Source organism: Euprymna scolopes, chromosome 39 (assembly GCF_053919585.1).
Source record: "Euprymna scolopes isolate OS-2025 chromosome 39, ASM5391958v1, whole genome shotgun sequence".
Lineage (NCBI taxonomy): Eukaryota > Metazoa > Mollusca > Cephalopoda > Sepiida > Sepiolidae > Euprymna > Euprymna scolopes.
In genome coordinates this window covers 10,026,819-10,044,991 of record NC_136520.1, presented here as the reverse complement: position 1 = coordinate 10,044,991, position 18,173 = coordinate 10,026,819, and the positions used below count along the sequence as shown (strand labels likewise).

General features: G+C 36.0%; 1 protein-coding gene across 2 annotated transcripts in view; it reads left to right on the top strand.

Annotated features, from left to right (window-relative positions):
• Positions 1–13,817, top strand: part of LOC145263648 (uncharacterized) — a 60,179-nt gene extending 46,362 nt beyond the window's left edge. Inside the window, exons 2-3 of one of the 2 annotated variants that reach the window (XM_080120508.1) lie at positions 1,440–3,383; positions 13,458–13,817. In XM_080120508.1, coding sequence (XP_079976634.1) covers positions 1,883–3,383; positions 13,458–13,783 — 1,827 coding nt within the window. In that variant the 5' untranslated portion in view covers positions 1,440–1,882 and the 3' untranslated portion in view covers positions 13,784–13,817. Of the gene's footprint in view, positions 1–1,439; positions 3,384–13,454 lie in introns of both variants that reach the window. The other variant, XM_080120507.1, reaches the window with a different exon arrangement.
• Positions 13,818–18,173: the final 4,356 nt, after the last annotated feature.

Here is an 18,173-nt window from a genome sequence, read left to right as displayed (position 1 = left end):
GTAAAAACCTTGTTGATAAATATCCCAAACGGTTACAGGCAGTTATTAAGAATAAAGGGCATGCTATTGACTATTAGTAAGAGAGGTATGAATAATTTTGAACTAGTGCCATTCTTGTTTTTCTTTGTATAATGTTTCAAACTTGCATAATTTATTTATTTGTTGAGTTTAAATTAAATACTTATGCTTGATTTATTGTTTGAAATCCCTTTAATATTGTCTACCTTCTGGTTTGAGCAATATTCTTATAGAAATCTACAAAGATCCGAGGGGTATGAATAATATCGGGCACAAGTGTATATATATATATATATATATATATATATATATATATATATATATTAATATATATATATATATATATATATATATATATATATATATATATTAATATATATGTGTGTGTATGTGTGGTGGCGCAGAAAACACCGATAGGTCATTTTTAACTTGGATGTGAGAGATTTTAAACTTTAATATATTCTTCATATTTTTATTGCGCCTTAACGGAATGTTAACTTAATATAACGAAGACAATGGAACTTTGCAAAACAAATACATATACAAAAAATATTATTCCTATGCAGTAAACCCCCGGGATACGGCATTAATCCGTTCCCAGGGTTGGGATCGTAAGTGAAATCGCCGTATGGCGGGGGTTAAACAAACAATTATACAGTACATTGTAATGAAAACAGGACGAGAGATCCTGTCTATATATATTATTTAATTGGAAATCATTATTGAGATGAGTATTATTAATTTATTTATTACGGACTATTATCCTCATCTTTTAATTGTTTAATTGTTTCGGCCAACTATTCCTCTAGCCTTCGTCAGGTGGTAACCGCGACGGGATAGGAACTCCGAATCTCCTAACTGCATTCTGAGCAATTACTACCATCCTTAGTTGTTGCCGTCTACCCAGGTTTTTACCAAGTAAACCTCTGCCAAGCTTTGGGTAGGATTGAAACCGGTATCTTCAGACAATTCTCACCGCGAACCGTAGAGATTAAACGTCTCTATCCACTGCACCACGAGCCCCGAAGTAATTGCTGAGAGTGCAGTTGGAAGTCCGCAATAAATAAATAAATTAGATTCCGTCTAGTAATCTTTTTATTCAATTAAGAGTTCTATTACTCGCCTACATGACAAGCGGAAATGCACGGCTTTTATAGTTGGATTATCAAAGAGGAGATAATCCATATTCACAACGCATAAAAAAATTAGTAACAAAATACAGTACAGTATATAATACACGTGTATATAATCAAATAACATTATAAGTAACACCGTAAGGCGGGGCAAATACCGTAACTAGAAGCCGGGAAAACATCGTATTACACATTGTAACTTTTATAAAACCGTACCCCGGGACCAGCGTATCCCGGGGTTTTATTGTATTATAATATTTGAACTGTTTTTCCCCCCTGTATTTTCAGATCAGTAATGGAAATTTGGAAACTCAGGAGAACAAAGGGGAACCGATTCTCGTGAACACACGGAACTGGAACAACTATATAATTAAAACAAAAACTTGAAATATGTCTCCAACTTTAAAGCGACAAAAGATTGAATTCAAAACAAAAATTCTTAAAGACAGACCTCCATCAACAAATTATGTGTAAATGATTAATGTACATAGAAGGTCGCCATTTTGATTCATTAGAACAAGATTTTAAATATCATATTTATTTATTTCTCACCGATTTACCGTCGTATATTCTGTTGTGATATCTGAGCTCCACGTCTTAAACCGAATTAGGATTTACATTATAAATTGCATTTTTCTATTATTAGCTGGAAGTCATATAGGAAATTGATGATCACAAAGGATATAATATTATTCTATTTAATTCTACATCACCGGCCGGGTTAATTAAAAATGACTCTTATTTATCGCATCACCGTTACGTTGTGCTTGCTGTCGATGCATGCGTTGGCAAAACAGATTCGCTATCCGCGCAGAATCGACTTTCCAACCCAATCGCACCCTTCAGCAGAATACCATCCGGTATACGGAGGCTCTCCGGACCAAGCCATAAGTGCCGAGTCGATAGGTATCGAATTTGAGGACAGTATCATCCGTTCGATGCTGCAGATCGTCGACGTCAAGTTTAACACGCTGAGTACCCGGATGTTGTCACTGGAACGGGGCATCAATAGCTTACAGGTATATTTATCAAGACAGTTTAGACACGTCACAAAAAACTTACAGGCTGTTAACATTGTCATGAACAGCCTACACGCCGAGGTGTCACACGTCGATATGGAGACCCGTAGCGTCCGTAATAGTATATTCGCTCTCAATAAAGAATTCTTAGACTATAGGAATAGAAACATTGGGGTCTTTAGAGAGCTTCCCCGGGAGAGCCACAGGACTGTACCAGTTGAAAGTGTCGAAGAGTCGGATAAGAGTTCAAATGGAACACAAGGTAAAGAGAAAAGAGAGCCTGCTACTGAATACAACACGTCCGCAGAAGCAATTCCGCTTTCTCCCGTTAGCCCTTCAGATATGACGGATACCTTAGTTAACGATTCGATAACGATGGACAACCTGCAAATATACATTGAGAAAGGATTCTCTATACTTAATCAGACAGTAGCCGAACGTTTCGACGAAGTTAATAACATCACGGAGCAAACGAATCAAAATGTCGTCACGCTACGCGACAGCGTTGCTGAGATAAACTCAACGTTAATCAACACTATGGCGAACCAGGACACCATGAACGAGGGTGTCAATTATCTGAAAAACATGATTGACTATTTGACTGAGCGGCAGGACAGTATTGTAATGGACATATCGATGCTGATGGACAGGACCAAAAGCAACAATGTGTTGCCAAGGACGAGCGCAGACCAAGCGACCCTAATAGCTGACAGCCCTCATTGTCCTAAAGCGATTGAAAAACTCAGCTCAGTCGATCTCAAGTCAGAATTCGAGAAAATCTCCGACAAGCTAGACATGATCGACCACCGAGCAGAAGAACTTAATGAAAACTTGGTGTATACGTCAGAATATCTGGAAGCCTCGCGGAACCACACTGCACACGTGGTTACGCTGGTTGAGGCCCTCTCTGGAAGCACAATTTGGATCCCGCATATACTTCGAGAGGTGAAGATGACCGCTCGAAACCTCAACGAAAGCATAAACGCTACCTATCTTATTTATAAACAGATAATTGACCGCCGGTCCGATGTACCACCGGGTGACCAACTACGCCCAGGAATGGCAGACAGTAAATCGAAAGGTCCGAGTACCCAATGCAAGATAGACTCGGAAGATTCGAAATTGATCCGACGGCAAATATCCAAAGTGGATGAAATTCTGAAAGCGATGGACAATTCTACAGACTCAAAGATGGACGAAAAACCGAAAAAACGTAAGAATTTTTTTTTTCTTTTTATTTATTGTTTATATTAAAAGCTGGGTAAATTTTTATTTAATTTCCACCTTAACAATCACTTTTAAAATGACGAAATTTATAGATTTACGAGTATGCTGAAAACGAATATCGCATTTCAATTTTCCGCAAAAAAATATTTTCCGAAAACTAAGCAATCTAATTCCTTATGTTATTATTGCTGTCGGAGCAAGCTGGCGCATACTTTTATGCCCAAAATATATGCACGCTTGCGCGTACAACAATGGCCACCACTTATAGCATAAAGAAATAGATTGCTTAATATCGAAAAACTATTTGTTTGCAAAAATTTAAATGCGATATTCGTTTTCAGCGTACCGAAAACTTTTTTAAACGTCATTTTAAAGGTGGAAATAAAAAATGACCAAACGCTGCGTTTTATGTAATACAAGGTGAAACGATAAAATCGTCGCCCTAGAAAAGACGACACGATTCCATTTCCGTTTGATGAAACCCGGTTTGTCTTTTTTTGCTTTTGTTACAGACCATCTACTAGTAAGCCAGTCGTGTATAAATCCCAAGAGCGACAGGAGCCTTTTATCATGTCTGAAAGTGACACAACCACTCTCAATATGCATCACTGGATTGCCGCGAATAACAGGGACGTGTCCAGGGTGATGAAAAAGTTTCCAGTCACGGTTATGGTCTTAGGGATGGTTTCAATTGAGGGCCATGATTTTATATACTGCTTTGTTTTTTTTTCATGGTAAACAACTGATGATCCCTTAAATTATTTTTAGTATTATAGTGAATTCGAGAGAGCAAGTTGATGCACTGATTGCAGGTTATTAAATGACTAAATAGTTTTCTAACGAATGATAAAAAAATAAATTAAATAATTCCGCAAGGATCCGTGGCGCCGTGGTTAGAATAATGGGAAAATCAATTGTAAAAGTGATATTCTTCTGAAGGTTGAAGGTTCAATCCTCAGTGTGGGCGACCGAAATCTACATTTGCGAATTACTTGGGACCTCTCTCCAGTCATGGCTGACGGAACAAGACCACGCCCCCCCCCCGTGAACTAAATAAAGGGTTCCGCTCGAGATTCCCTCCAAATTCCCGAGTTCGACAGAAATATTTCCGAGTTCGATAAGATACACCTGAAGAAGGTCGGAGGGTCTATCGACCGAAACGTTGTGAAAATCACACTCAAGATGAGAACAGTAGTCTGATGAATTAAAATAATACGTAAATAAGATTTTTTGTCATGTTTTTTAAGGTTAAAAAACTTCCAAGACTATATATATATATATATATATATATATATATATATATATTGCCTCTTATATTTTGCCCTCCTTGCACTCTTTTCAAATATTGTGCGCTCGCATTGTGCGCTCTGTCGCCACGATTACGTCGATTTAGTTACTATTGTCACTAATAATACATCACTTTTCCAATCTATCACACAACTGTACTGTCGCTGATAATTCACTGTGGCTACGACCATTTGCCTTTGCTTACCGGCCAAAAGTGACTGCTGACTATTTATTTACTTAATTATTTTTATTTGATTTTTTTTTTATTTAGTAAATTTAAGAAGTTGGTAATAATGTTTATGGATTGTTGACAAAGCAAAGACTGGAAAAAACCATGGATTACATAGAAAAAAGCGAGCATGAAAAGTAATGTGGTTAAGATTAAACTTAGACAAGCAAAAGGACTCGTTGTTAATACAAGATATTTTAGTAGAAAAATATAATACATTTATAACTTAAAATATTACAGAATTGAGAATTTTTTATAATGTTTTTTTTTATTCTTAATGCTGCAATATTTTAAGTTGATTTAAATAAGTGGTACTTAATTTAAATAAGGGGTATTGTTGCCAGATTTGGACTGGTACTTCTACTACTAGTTTTCGCCAGGGTTCAGAATAGAGTCGCCAACCTAAGAGGTCCTGTACTGTCAGCTAAGCTTCAACCTTTATCCCATGGACGAAATGTTTCATCTCTCTACCTGTTTTACAAGTATTTCAATGGTATCCCTTCGACATAAATACCCCCGACAAACCCGACAAGCAGCAAAGTCCCACCCCTACACTATAGAGATCCCTAGATGCAAGAAAGACTTCTACTCTAATAGTTTTTCCCTAGAAATGCTAAACTCTGAAATTTCATTCCGGATCCCTACTTTCCTGACTGTACACAAGTTCAAGTGTAATGTAAACAGGCATCTTGCTGCTCAACTCCCTAGATGTTCGGGGTGAAAAAACAACAAAAAAATACAAGACAGACTTTTCTTTATCTGACACTAGCACGCCGCACGGCGTTGTCCGGTCGTAAAATACTCATAAATATTATATTTTAATTAATGCAGAATTCTTCTTCTTCTTCTTCTTCTTCTTTTTCTTCTTCTTCTTCTTATTATTATTATTATTATTATTATTTTATTATTCTTATTATTATTATTATCATTATTATTATTGTTATGTTATTATTATTTTTCTTATTATTATTTTTTTATTATTATTGTTATGTTATTATTATTATTATTTATATTCTTATTCTTATTATTATTCTTATTATTATTATTGTTCTTATTATTATTATCATTATTATTATTATTATTATTATTATTATTATTATTATTGTTGTTGTTATGTTATTATTATTTTTCTTATTATTATTTTTTTATTATTATTGTTATGTTATTATTATTATTATTTCTATTCTTATTCTTATAATTATTCTTATTATTATTATTATTGTTATTATTATTATTATTATTATTATTATATTATTATTTTTTATTCTACTTCTTATCATCATCATCGTCATCGTTATTATTATTATTATTATTATTACTATTATTATTATTATTATTATTATTATTATTATTATTATTATTATTATTCTGAAGTGTGAGTAGACTTCTAGCTCGATAGAGGGAGCCCACCTTCTTTGCAACAGCCTTCGCAATGTCCTCAATATATTTGTTACAGTTCATATTGCCGTGAATGTTAGGCTGTGGAGTTTGAAGAAAGAATTCTTAGTTAGGGTGTTATTTGTCATGGATAATTGTGGTTGGAGAGGTTTCTTGTAATTGTTAAACGAGAGCAGCTTAATCGTATTAGCATTAAATATTACCATCGATTTACGGCCCCATTCTGGTCTGGGGGTCATTTTCTAACGATTCTGCCATTTATATACATCCGTAATTCCCTTGCGCATGTTACAGAGCGTTTTCACCCGGAAAAAGGGGTTGCTAAGGGATAAAAATTATAAACAGAAATACTGGTATGGGAAAATATATATTTAATAAAGGATGTACCCAGCATTTCCCAATATTAAAAATAAAGTTAAATTCCTCTTTAAAAAATAAAGTTAAAAAACAAAACGGAAATAAACTGACCATTATGTTGTTGTTTTTTTAAATAGTTCACTTACTTCATTTTTTGGTCTACGTTTAGGTTTAGGCACGGATGAAGAGTAAGGGAAATTATTGCATCAGTTATAAAGGATTTCTCTCCATATAATGGAGGAGAAATCCTTTATGACTGATGCAATTTTTTTTTTATTTTTGCTACTAACCAGACAATCCCTTTTTGGGGAACTGGTTCCCCGCACATTAAAAACTGCCCTCGTGTGGAGACAAGTAAACCAAAAAAATAAAACAGTTCACTTCTTGTAAGTAAAAAGAAATACTTGAGCTGAGAACGAAACAAAAAACTAAAGACATGGAGCCAAGTACAATAACCATTAGTCCAGCTTGACACGTTCTTTACACATGGTTTTCAAATCTACTTATTCTTAACATAAGTACTCTGCCATGTAAACCATTCACGCTTTGCACATTCGTGAAACAGTTGATAAACAGATACAAATCTTATGATTTTTCAATTTTGACTACTTAGCAGCCGTTTTTTTTTTTTTCAGATGAAACCCGATTGTAAAGTTTTCCACATGTGTGAATATCCTACGAGGGATGTGCAATAAGTAATGCCCCTCACCCACTTTCCATAGCAGTAGAGCAACGAAACTTGGCACAGTTATTAGTCTTTCTCTACATAGGAACCACCCAGAGTTATGCATTTTTCCCATCCTTTGATGCAACACTGGAGACCGTTTTTTAGAACAGCCCAGGTTGGTCCTCCAACCACGACATGACTTCAGAAATCAAGGCTGTGTCATCTGGGAAACGCATTCCTTTCAAAAACAACTTCATAGCTGGGAAGAGGTGAAAGTCAGAGGGTGCAAGGTCAGAAGAGTAGGGAGGATGGGGAAAGATTTCATAACCACATGCCCGTGCTTCTGATCTGGCGACATGCGAGTTGTAGACCGGCGTGTTGTCCTGCAGGAGGAGGGTATCTTTGCTTATCTTTCCCCGCCTCTTGATTTTGATAGCTTCCCTTAATTTCCTCAAAAGTGAAGCATAATAGGCTCCTATCATTGTGATACACTTTGCCAGGAAATCTGTCATCAGTACTCCATTCTGCCAGTGGAGGGCTGCACCCTTGCCTTCTTTGGAGGTGGTGAGTCCAAGTGCTTCCACTGCATTGACTGGGCTTTGGTCTCTGGATCATAGTGATGGACCCAGGTGTCATCCCCTCTAATCAGTCTTTTGAAAAACTTTGACTCATCTTCTTGGCACATCTCCAAATTCATCCTCGAGCACTCGACGCGTTCTCGCTTCTGGAATGGTGTGAGCAACCTGGGAATCCATCTGGCAGACACCTTATGCATATGCAAATGGTCATGAATGATAGTTTACACAGACCCTGTATTAATCCCGACATCAGGTCTTGGAGCTGTTTCCACAGACTTCCAGCCATGTTTGAATTCACGATTCCAGCGTTTTACAGGGTCATATGATGGGGCATTATCACCATAAGTTTCTTTCATTTAATCAAAAGTCTCCTGTGGTGTGCGTCCTTTCAAATACAAAAACCGGATCACTGCTTGACATTCAACAGGCTCCATTTCACACCTGACTCAGTTCAAACACCTGTAAAACAGAAACCACAATTAGTTCAGAGCTGTAATTTGCCACATAACCCGTAGACATATAACTCATTGCATATGCAAAATTTCAGCTACATCAGTGAAATGGAAGTGAGTCAGGGTCATTACTTATTTCACGCCCCTAGTATATACCAAATATGGTCTGCAGATATAAAAAAAATTCTTTGGGTATATGTTTTAGAAATGTCTTCACACACACACACACACACACATTCTTACATTTATAGATATGACGAAGATACAATATGACGCAGTTTTAAAAGCGAAGCAAAATGGGGTCATGGCACCTCTCACGTGCCAACCGGTGCCCTTGATAATCAATTATACTTGAAACTCGACCTCAGGCGCGTTTCTCCCGAGGAGAGACTTGACTGTGTGAGAGTGGCTACTTGACACATATCCGCCGTTGCTTTTTGACGCGTTTGTGTCAGAAAACTTCATGCAGAGAGTTAAACAATGAAACAAACGTATAACGATACAGTAATAGACACCTCAGTAATCGAGGAGCAACGCTAATAAATTTCGAATGACGTCATCTGAAGATGGCACAGTTAATTATGATTATTACTCATCCTAACCATAAAGCTAACTATATAAAATATATGGGCGCATTCGGCGTTTCATAGGTATTCTTGTGACCAGCATAACATATACTGTCTTTCCATCATCTAACGCATCTTTTTTTATATATATAAACGAGTCACCACTTATCAAGGGCCAGGGGCCACTCGGGGATAAGAGTTGATAAGTGTACAGTGGTCAATGGGACAGTGACGTAGTAATTGTTAGTAGTGGAAATTTGGTAAATTGGATTACATAGAATTTGTTTACATTGGACTTCAAGATGGCCATAGGCAGGCAAATGGAAAAGAGTTCCACGACTGTGCAGTTCTAAGAAAAAAGCTTTGTTAATGGAATCTACGTTTAGGCTTAGGCACGGATAAAGATAGAGGGAAATTATTGATAGTGTTTGCAACTAGACGAGTGTTTCTCGTGAAAGTTTGGCGAGTGGGGGGGGCATAGATTTGAGCTCAGATAAGCACTTGCCATGAAAATAACGATAAAGAAGAGACAAGCTCGCAGCATCTCTTCTGTGAGAAAGAGGTTGCAGGCAAGACAAAAAGGGCATCTCCCACAAGGTTACGAAGTCTATTTTGAACTCTGTCAAGGCAGGATAAGTCCTTTCTAGCGGCTCCTGCCCAAATGTGGCAAAAGTATACCATCCTTGTACGTACCCGGCTCTTATATAGGTACAGAATTGCATCAGAAGTTAGATATCTACCGGATCGATAGAAGGATCCCACTATTTTCCAGCATCCTTGGCAACAGATTTTTATGTACGTGTTTCATTTCATAGCAGGAGAGACGAGAGCCATTCATTTCATTTCTAATTGCAGTTGTCGTAATTGAAATGAAACTAAATGTGGTATTCACAAATGGTTACTCATCTGGTACTGGCCGAGCTCAACGTCGCTTAACTTCGGTGATATAATCTGGGTTGGTATGCAAATGCGATTATAACTTCGTCTAACGGTTCTGAATTTTTGCGATGAGGATTGGTTACTCTTATCACTCAGATACTTCGGACTACTGTTCTCATCTTGAGTGCCATTTTCGCAACGTTTCTTTGGAATTGAAAGACATTTTTTTTTTTCTCAGAAGAAAAGAAAAAATCTTGTTCCAAACAAAATGACAGTCGTCAATTAGAGAAGCTTTGAATTATAAAAGCCAAGACGAAGACGAAGAATAAGTTTTCCGTTAGATAGTCGATCTATACAAGTGCCGGACTGTAAAAGTCTGCTGACGGATAGCAAATTCCTCTTCATGATGGACACGAAAAAATTCATGTGCGGAATTCTGAAAGATTCAATATTTTTATGGAACAATTCTGGTTTCTGATTGGTTGTTAGCAGAACGTGGCTCCATTTGATTGGTTATTTCCTGTCGCCAGTATCTACAAGTAGAACCGTCCAACTTTCTGTAATCATACCCCCTAGTATATAAAAAATATTGCAACAGTTTCGATCTTCTTCAAGTGTTTCTTGTCGAACTCAGGAATCTTTCTGTCGAAATTGGGAATCGTTTTGTTTAACTCGGGAATCTTTCTGTCGAACCCTGGAATCTGCACGAATTTCGAATAGAACATTCCGTCAACCATGATTGTGTATAAGTTTTAAACCGTTCGAAATTGTATTTTAAATGTCGACCAAACTAAAGATTCGACTCTCAGAAGAGTGTAATATTGCAACTGAATTTTACCAAGTACGCCACAGGACCTTACAGAAAGATTCCCGAGTTCGACAAGATACACTTAAAGAAGTTCAGCGGTTACATCGACGAAAACGTTGTGAAAATAACACTCAAGATAGGAACAGTGATTCGAGGAATACAAATAATATGGATGCCTGTAGTTACCGAAGTTTACCAAAATCAAAATGCTTCAACTCGTTTCTAGTTAATTCATTTATTGTGGACTATTATTCTTATCTTTATTAGTTGTTGTTTCACGACGTTTCGGCTAACTATTCCTTCGTTTCTAGTTATTTTGATCCATGCGGACGACCAACGCTCCACACTGCTCTCGGGTAGTTAAACCTCATTCAGCCTCAATTTCCAACATTTGAGGACATGCCAGGAAGTACCTCCATTATAACACGAAAGAAGAAAAGAAAAAAAATTATCAATATTTTCTGTAGAAAAATATTTTACTATTCAGTAATTTGAAAAAATAATCAATTTAGTTTTTTTAAATAGATACGTTGCTAAAAATTAATTTTGCACTTGTCTGGTTTTTTTCAACCGTTAAATGTTTTCCTTAATATCGAGTGCTTCCCAAATAGTGGATTTCCTATTATTAATTTGACCCATACGTACTACTAACGGTCCACACTTTTATCTTTCTTTATTTAAACCACATTCAGCCTCAATTTCCAACCTCTGAAAACATGCCGGGAGTTACCTCATCCCTAATATGAAAAAAAAAATTGTCCGTATATCCTGCAGAAAAATATTTTACTATTTGGAAAATTGAAAAAAAACTAATTTAAATTTTAATAAATATAAATGTTTATAAAAAAGAAATTTTGCACTAGTCTGGTCTTTTCAACCCTTAAATCATTAATATCGAGTGTTTCCGAAACAGTGGATTTCCTATTATTATTTTGACCCATGCGTACGACCAACCCTTCGCACTTTTAACGTATATTTAAACCTCATTCGGCTTCAACTTCCGACCTCTAAGGGCGTGTTGGAATTTATTTCCACCATGACACAAAGAGAAATAAAATAAAAAAAACTGTTTGTATTTTTTTTTTAAATATTTTACTATTCGAAAAATAAAAAATATCAATTCAATTTTAATAAATAGATATGTTTACTAAATTTAATTCTGAACTTGTCAGGACTTTCAAACGGTTAAATTTTAAATTCTTAAAACCAAATAATTTTGTTTTGAACCAGTCAAACACACACACATACACACACACACACACACACATAAGTGACCTTTCCATCGTCAAGCCCAAATATCAGCTGACGTGATATTGTAAACAAATACAGACAGTATTAATTTATTTTTATTTCGGACTATTATTCTCATCTTTATTAGTTGTTGTTTTTCGTCTTTTATTGGTTTGTTTTATTCACAACGTTTCGGCCAACTACTCCTCTGGCCTTCGTCAGGTGGTAACCGCGACGGATAGGAACTTCGAATCTCCTAACTGCATTCTCAGCCATCACTGCCATCCGTAGTTGTTGTCGTCTCACCACATTTTGGCCAAGTAAACCCCTGGCACGCTTTGGGTGGGATTGAAACCGCTATCTTCAGACAATGTTCATGTGGAACTGTAGAGATTCAACGTCTCTATCAACTGCGCCACGGGCCCCGAAGGGCGATCAAGGTTGGATTCTTTGATCTTATAAATCCACGTTTATTTATTATATGGTCTTCCATAGTCGGGTCCGTACAGATTTGGTATATATATATATGTATTATTCCTTAATTTGAATTCGTTTTGAGATGAGCATTATATATATTAATTTATTTTTATTTCGGACTATTATTCTCATCTTTATTAGTTGTTTTTCATCTTTTATTGGTTTGTTTTATTCACAATGTTTCGGCCAACTATTACCCTGGCCTTCGTCAGGTGGTAACCGCGACGGATAGGAACTTCGAATCTCCTAACTGCATTCTCAGCCATCACTAATAAATGAAAATAAAATTAAATAAAAATAAATTAATATATATAATGCTCATCTCAAAAATGAATTCCAATTAAGGAATAATATAAATACAGACAGAATTTGATGAAAGACATTATCATTATTATTATTACTTATTTACGAATTAGTCCACCGTGCAAATTATTCCTCGTGATATATAATATTCAATAATCATTTTACCGTATTCCTTCATTCTAATTTCGTATCCAAATGTCATTAAGCCAGTTTTTTTTCTATATTGGCATTTTGTATAATTCTGGCCATTCTCATCTTCAAAACGCCATGACCTAAAGAGTTCCCCCCCCCCCTATTCTACTGATGATTAGGGCTAATATTCAATAGAGAATTGCTTCTATAATGATACATCCGCAATCTGCATGAATTAAAATATCATGTTTAAGCATATTGTGCGACCGGGCTACCTCAAGCCAGGATCGAAACTCGACCGCCCAAACGACAGTCGGAGCTTTTAACTGTTAGGCTATTCGGCTGCAATGGTTGTTGATTTGTATCGATTTAAATTCGATCTATTTCTTAGTTTTATGTTTCCCTTTTCATTTGTGTGCCTTTTTTTTTCTTTTTTTTTTTTTTTTTACTTCGAATAAGATATAATAATCTTCAAGATTAGCAATGTTTCCCTTGTGGTCTTTTAATGTGATAAACTAGTTCTTATTGAACCATACTCGTAATTAATCTAATCATAACAAATTTCCACCACAAACGATCTCTCCGCTACAACCCCAATGACAACCATATACACATCAATCTTTATTCTCAAATTGCCTACGGGCCTCGATATGTGGTGACCTCCCGTTTCTCATTTTCTCTTTCTATTTGACAGCAGTTCGTCGAGACCGGATCACTCTCCATAAAAAGGAAGTCCGCGGCAACTCTACATCCGGAGTTCTTAGCATCATGACACTTCGCGGTTGGCTGCACGTCTGCTATGATGAAGTCCAGAGTTCACTTGTTGCGAACATTGCTTGTACAGAATTAGGATTCGCGTTGGGATCACCACTAATCGTGCCCAACGTCCTTGGGTCCACGGAAAAAGTCATTTCGATAGTATGCCAACGGAAAGAACCGAACCTTGATCACTGCAAGCAGAACATATTATCAGCCGATCACTGTAAAGACCAGGGGTTACTAGGGGTCTTTTGTGTTGAGTGAAAAACTTGGAGCCATAAAAATACTATTTATGATTGCTTTTTTTTATTGACTTTTATTTTGTTGGCGTTGCTTGTCTGAGTAGCCAACATTTCATACATATATATGTACGCACACACAGAAATACATATATATACATACATGCTTACATATGTAAGTGTATATACACACATGCATATATAGATACGTATACATACACATATGCGTACATAGAAACGTATATATTTACACATGCATATATAGATATGTATATATATACACATGTATAGATAGATACGTATATATACACACATACGTACATAGATACGTATATATATACACATGTGTACATAGATACGTATATATGCACACATACGTACATAGATACGTATATATACACACATGCGTATATAGGTACGTATATATATACATACGTGCGTACAGAGATACGTATATATACACACATGCATACATAGATACGTATATATATACACACACATGTCTACATAGATTGTATATATACACGCATGCATACGTATGCATACATAGATAAGTATATATAAACACATGCGTACATAGAGACGTATATATACACACATGCGTACACAGATACGTCTATATACACACATGCATACATAGATAAGTATATATACACACATGCATACATAGATAAGCATATATACACACACGCATACGTATAGATACATAAATACACACATGCGTACATAGATACGTATATATACACACATTCATACATAAATACGTATATATACAGACATTCATACATAAATACGTATATATATATATATATATACACACACGCATACATAAATACGTAAATAAGAAACACATGTATACATAGGTACATTTATACACATACATGAATACAGAGATACATATATATACATACGCATGCATAGATACATATATATACATGTGCATACATCATACGTATATATACACACATGCATACATAGATACATAGATACACATACACGAATACATATAGACATATATACACACATGCATATATATACACACAAACGCATACATAGATGCATAAATACACATACACGAATACATACAGACATATATACACACACGCATACAGATATAAATATATATACACACTCATACATAGATGCATATATATACACACACGCATACATAAATACGCTATTAATAAACACATGCATATATAGAAACACATATACGAATACATAGAGACATATTTACATACACGTATACATACATATATATATATATATATATATATATATATATATATATATATATACACACACACACAAACGCACACATAGATATGTTAAAATTGCCAACATTTCTGGTAACTTTTGGGGGTGAGAATTGGTTATTCGTATTATAGGGATTATTTGGACTACAGTTCTCATCTTGAGTATCGGTGCAGTAGACAGAGTATTTCGTAACATTCAGTTGTAAAAGCTACCCCCATCCGGAGGTTGAAGGTTCAATTTTCAGTGTGGGCGATTCAAAATAGAATTGTGAATTACTTAGGACTTCTATTCCACACAAGGATAATGGAACGAGAGCATGCTACCTCCATGGAGTAAGTAAGTAATTCTATTCGAAATTCAGTGTAGATTCTAAAATTCGAGAGAAAGATTCCCGAGTTCAAACAGATAAAACGTCGTGCAAATAATACTCAAGATGAGAACACTCGTCCGAAGAATCCAAACTAATATGGATTTATAATTACATTTGTGCTATGCATATAGCAGGACTCGAACCCGACATTTCAAGTTGTGAATACGCGCCCTGGCCCACATGATCAACGTCATTCCCCATGTTTTTATTTGTATGAATATATTCTTGTTTCATTATTATTTGAAGTATTAAAATCATGTTGTTTTTTTTTTCAAAATTAAATAATATAGTATATGAAGTTATCTTGTCAGATTTGCAGTTTATCATTGATAGCAATTAGTCTAGTGAATCAATATTTGATTCTGACTAGCCAATTTTTACTTTTGCACTTGAATATTTTCTTTTACAAAAAAAAAAAAAAAAAAAAAAAAAAAAACAGGAGACCTTCGCTCCTGAGCTACATCAGATCTGTTGGCGGAGTTGCTAGAAAGATGGTGGGATCATTCTAACGCTCCAGAAGGTATCTCACTCACGGCGCAATCTTCTATGTGTATAAAAGCCAAATACGTGCAAAGATGGAATACTGTTGCTATATCTGAGGAGGAATTGCTTAGAGCACTCTTTCCAGATTAGCAAGGTTAAAAACCGGCTTCGTAATCTAGTGGGCAATGCTCTTTTCTTCTACTTGGCACCTCTTTTCACACATACGGCATAATCACATTGACACACCGGTTCTCGACAGATCACTGAAGTTAAGCAACTTTGAGCCTGGTTAGTACCAGATGGGTAACCATTTAGGAATTCTAGGCGCTGTATGTGCTTTCCACTTATCTCGGCATTGTTTCCAGCCGTCCTGAACCTCCACTTGCCACTGGTATGCAACAATGTTGACTCGGGAGAGACGTGGTTGGAGACTGCGCAACTCTTGCCACAAAAATTTCACGCGCAGGCACCCTTACAGTGGGTATCCATAGTCTGTCAAGACTGAAGGAAGCAACCTCTTTTCACAGAAGAGACATGGCGAATCTCTCTCTGCTCTAGCATTATTTTCATGACAGGTGCTCGACTGAGCTTCGATCTATGTCCCACTGTAAAACGTTCGCAAAAAGCACTCGTCTCGATACAACCGCAATCAACAATTTTCTTTACTGACTATCTGTTCCCTAAACTAAACGAAAATTCCGTTACTAAAGTTTCTTTCTTTGAACTGCCTAGTAGTGGAACACATTACATCTGGGCTGCTTACCACATGACTAAAAGAAGTCGTTTTCAAATTCAATTTTAAGCAAATTTTTCTTAAGACTTTTAACTAATCAAATTTTATCTTATTTCTGCTATTGCCGTTCATCACCAAGATATCATCGACTGGCCCCTGGCCTTGATAATTGATTAAAAAAACACACCACTCTGATCTGCTCAGAAATGACGCTGTTTTACAATTTGTCATTGTTCTGAGGGAGACAACTCTTTTTCACTAAACCGCCACACCACTCCTCCACGCCCCTCCACACCCTTCCCCCAATGTTAGCAGAAGGCTTGTGAGATATTTAACAGTTTTTCTTTCTGCTCGGTTAATGTCGGCACGTTACTTACGGAAAAACGGTTAATTAAACTGCAGAAGCGCCTGTTACAAGCTGTACAAGTTCGATAATTGAATACCCCCTCCATTAAAAAAAAAGAAAGAAACACGTAAAAGTATGTTTTTTGTAAACTGCTTGCGTAAACTTACTGACAGCATTATTAGCATCCTGATTTATGAGATGAAAAGACGAACGAATCTCTTAGTAAAAGAGAGTTGTCTCCCTTAGAACAATGGCAAATTGTAAAACAGCGCCCTTAGAAAGTATAATAGTAAAACATGTGCGTGACTTCAACTGAGGATTAACTGATGTGAGTACGAATGAACCGTTTCAAGATATCATCAAGAATGAGACAAAACTGAAAGTTGTTAGGGTAATAGTCGAACCAGTGTCTTGTATGTTAAGTCGATCGTTTTCTTCAAATTCTATTTTCTATTTTCTTCAAATTATATTTGCGATCGTTTTCTTCAAATTCGATTTTCTATTTTCTTTAATAGATAATTTTCTACATTATCGATTTTCATAATTTTTGGATATAATCATCGTAAAAATACGAGGAATACGTAGATACCATTGTTTTCATGTGAACTTCAGTTTTACGATATACGAAATGAAGTTTGGCCTAGACAAATAATCCTAGCGCTCTACCAAAACTGAGAAGAAAATTCAATCGTAAAACAACTTTTTAAAGATATTGATATCAAGTGTAACTTAGTCGTTGATATGTAATGACCCAACAGGTTGTAGACTCCGTCGCAACGAACATCAGAAAGAAAAAATTCAACTCGTTGCTTCAAGTTTTAAAAAAAACAGACCTTTATTCCTCTTTTTCCGGACATACATGATTTCTCGTCTCAGCTGTGGCGTCACCCATCTGTCTATATCTGATGTGATTATTGGTCTGTGTATGCGTTGTTTTTATAATCTTTTTCCTTGCCGTGACGTCACCTCGACTACAACACGGTCATTTGCATACAACTGCCATATGTGCGTCCACTTAGCAATAAATATCTTGGCATAGAAAAGAATGATTAAACCAACATGACATGATGAGAAAAAATGGCTGTGCATATATATAAAAAAAGGCAGATTTGCCGTTTAGTGAAACAAATAGCCTCCAACCCTTTTATCAAAAAAGGGACACGTTGGGTGGTCACCGGTATATAGCCAGAAGTTTTTAAGTATAATTTATTTTAGATTAACCACAT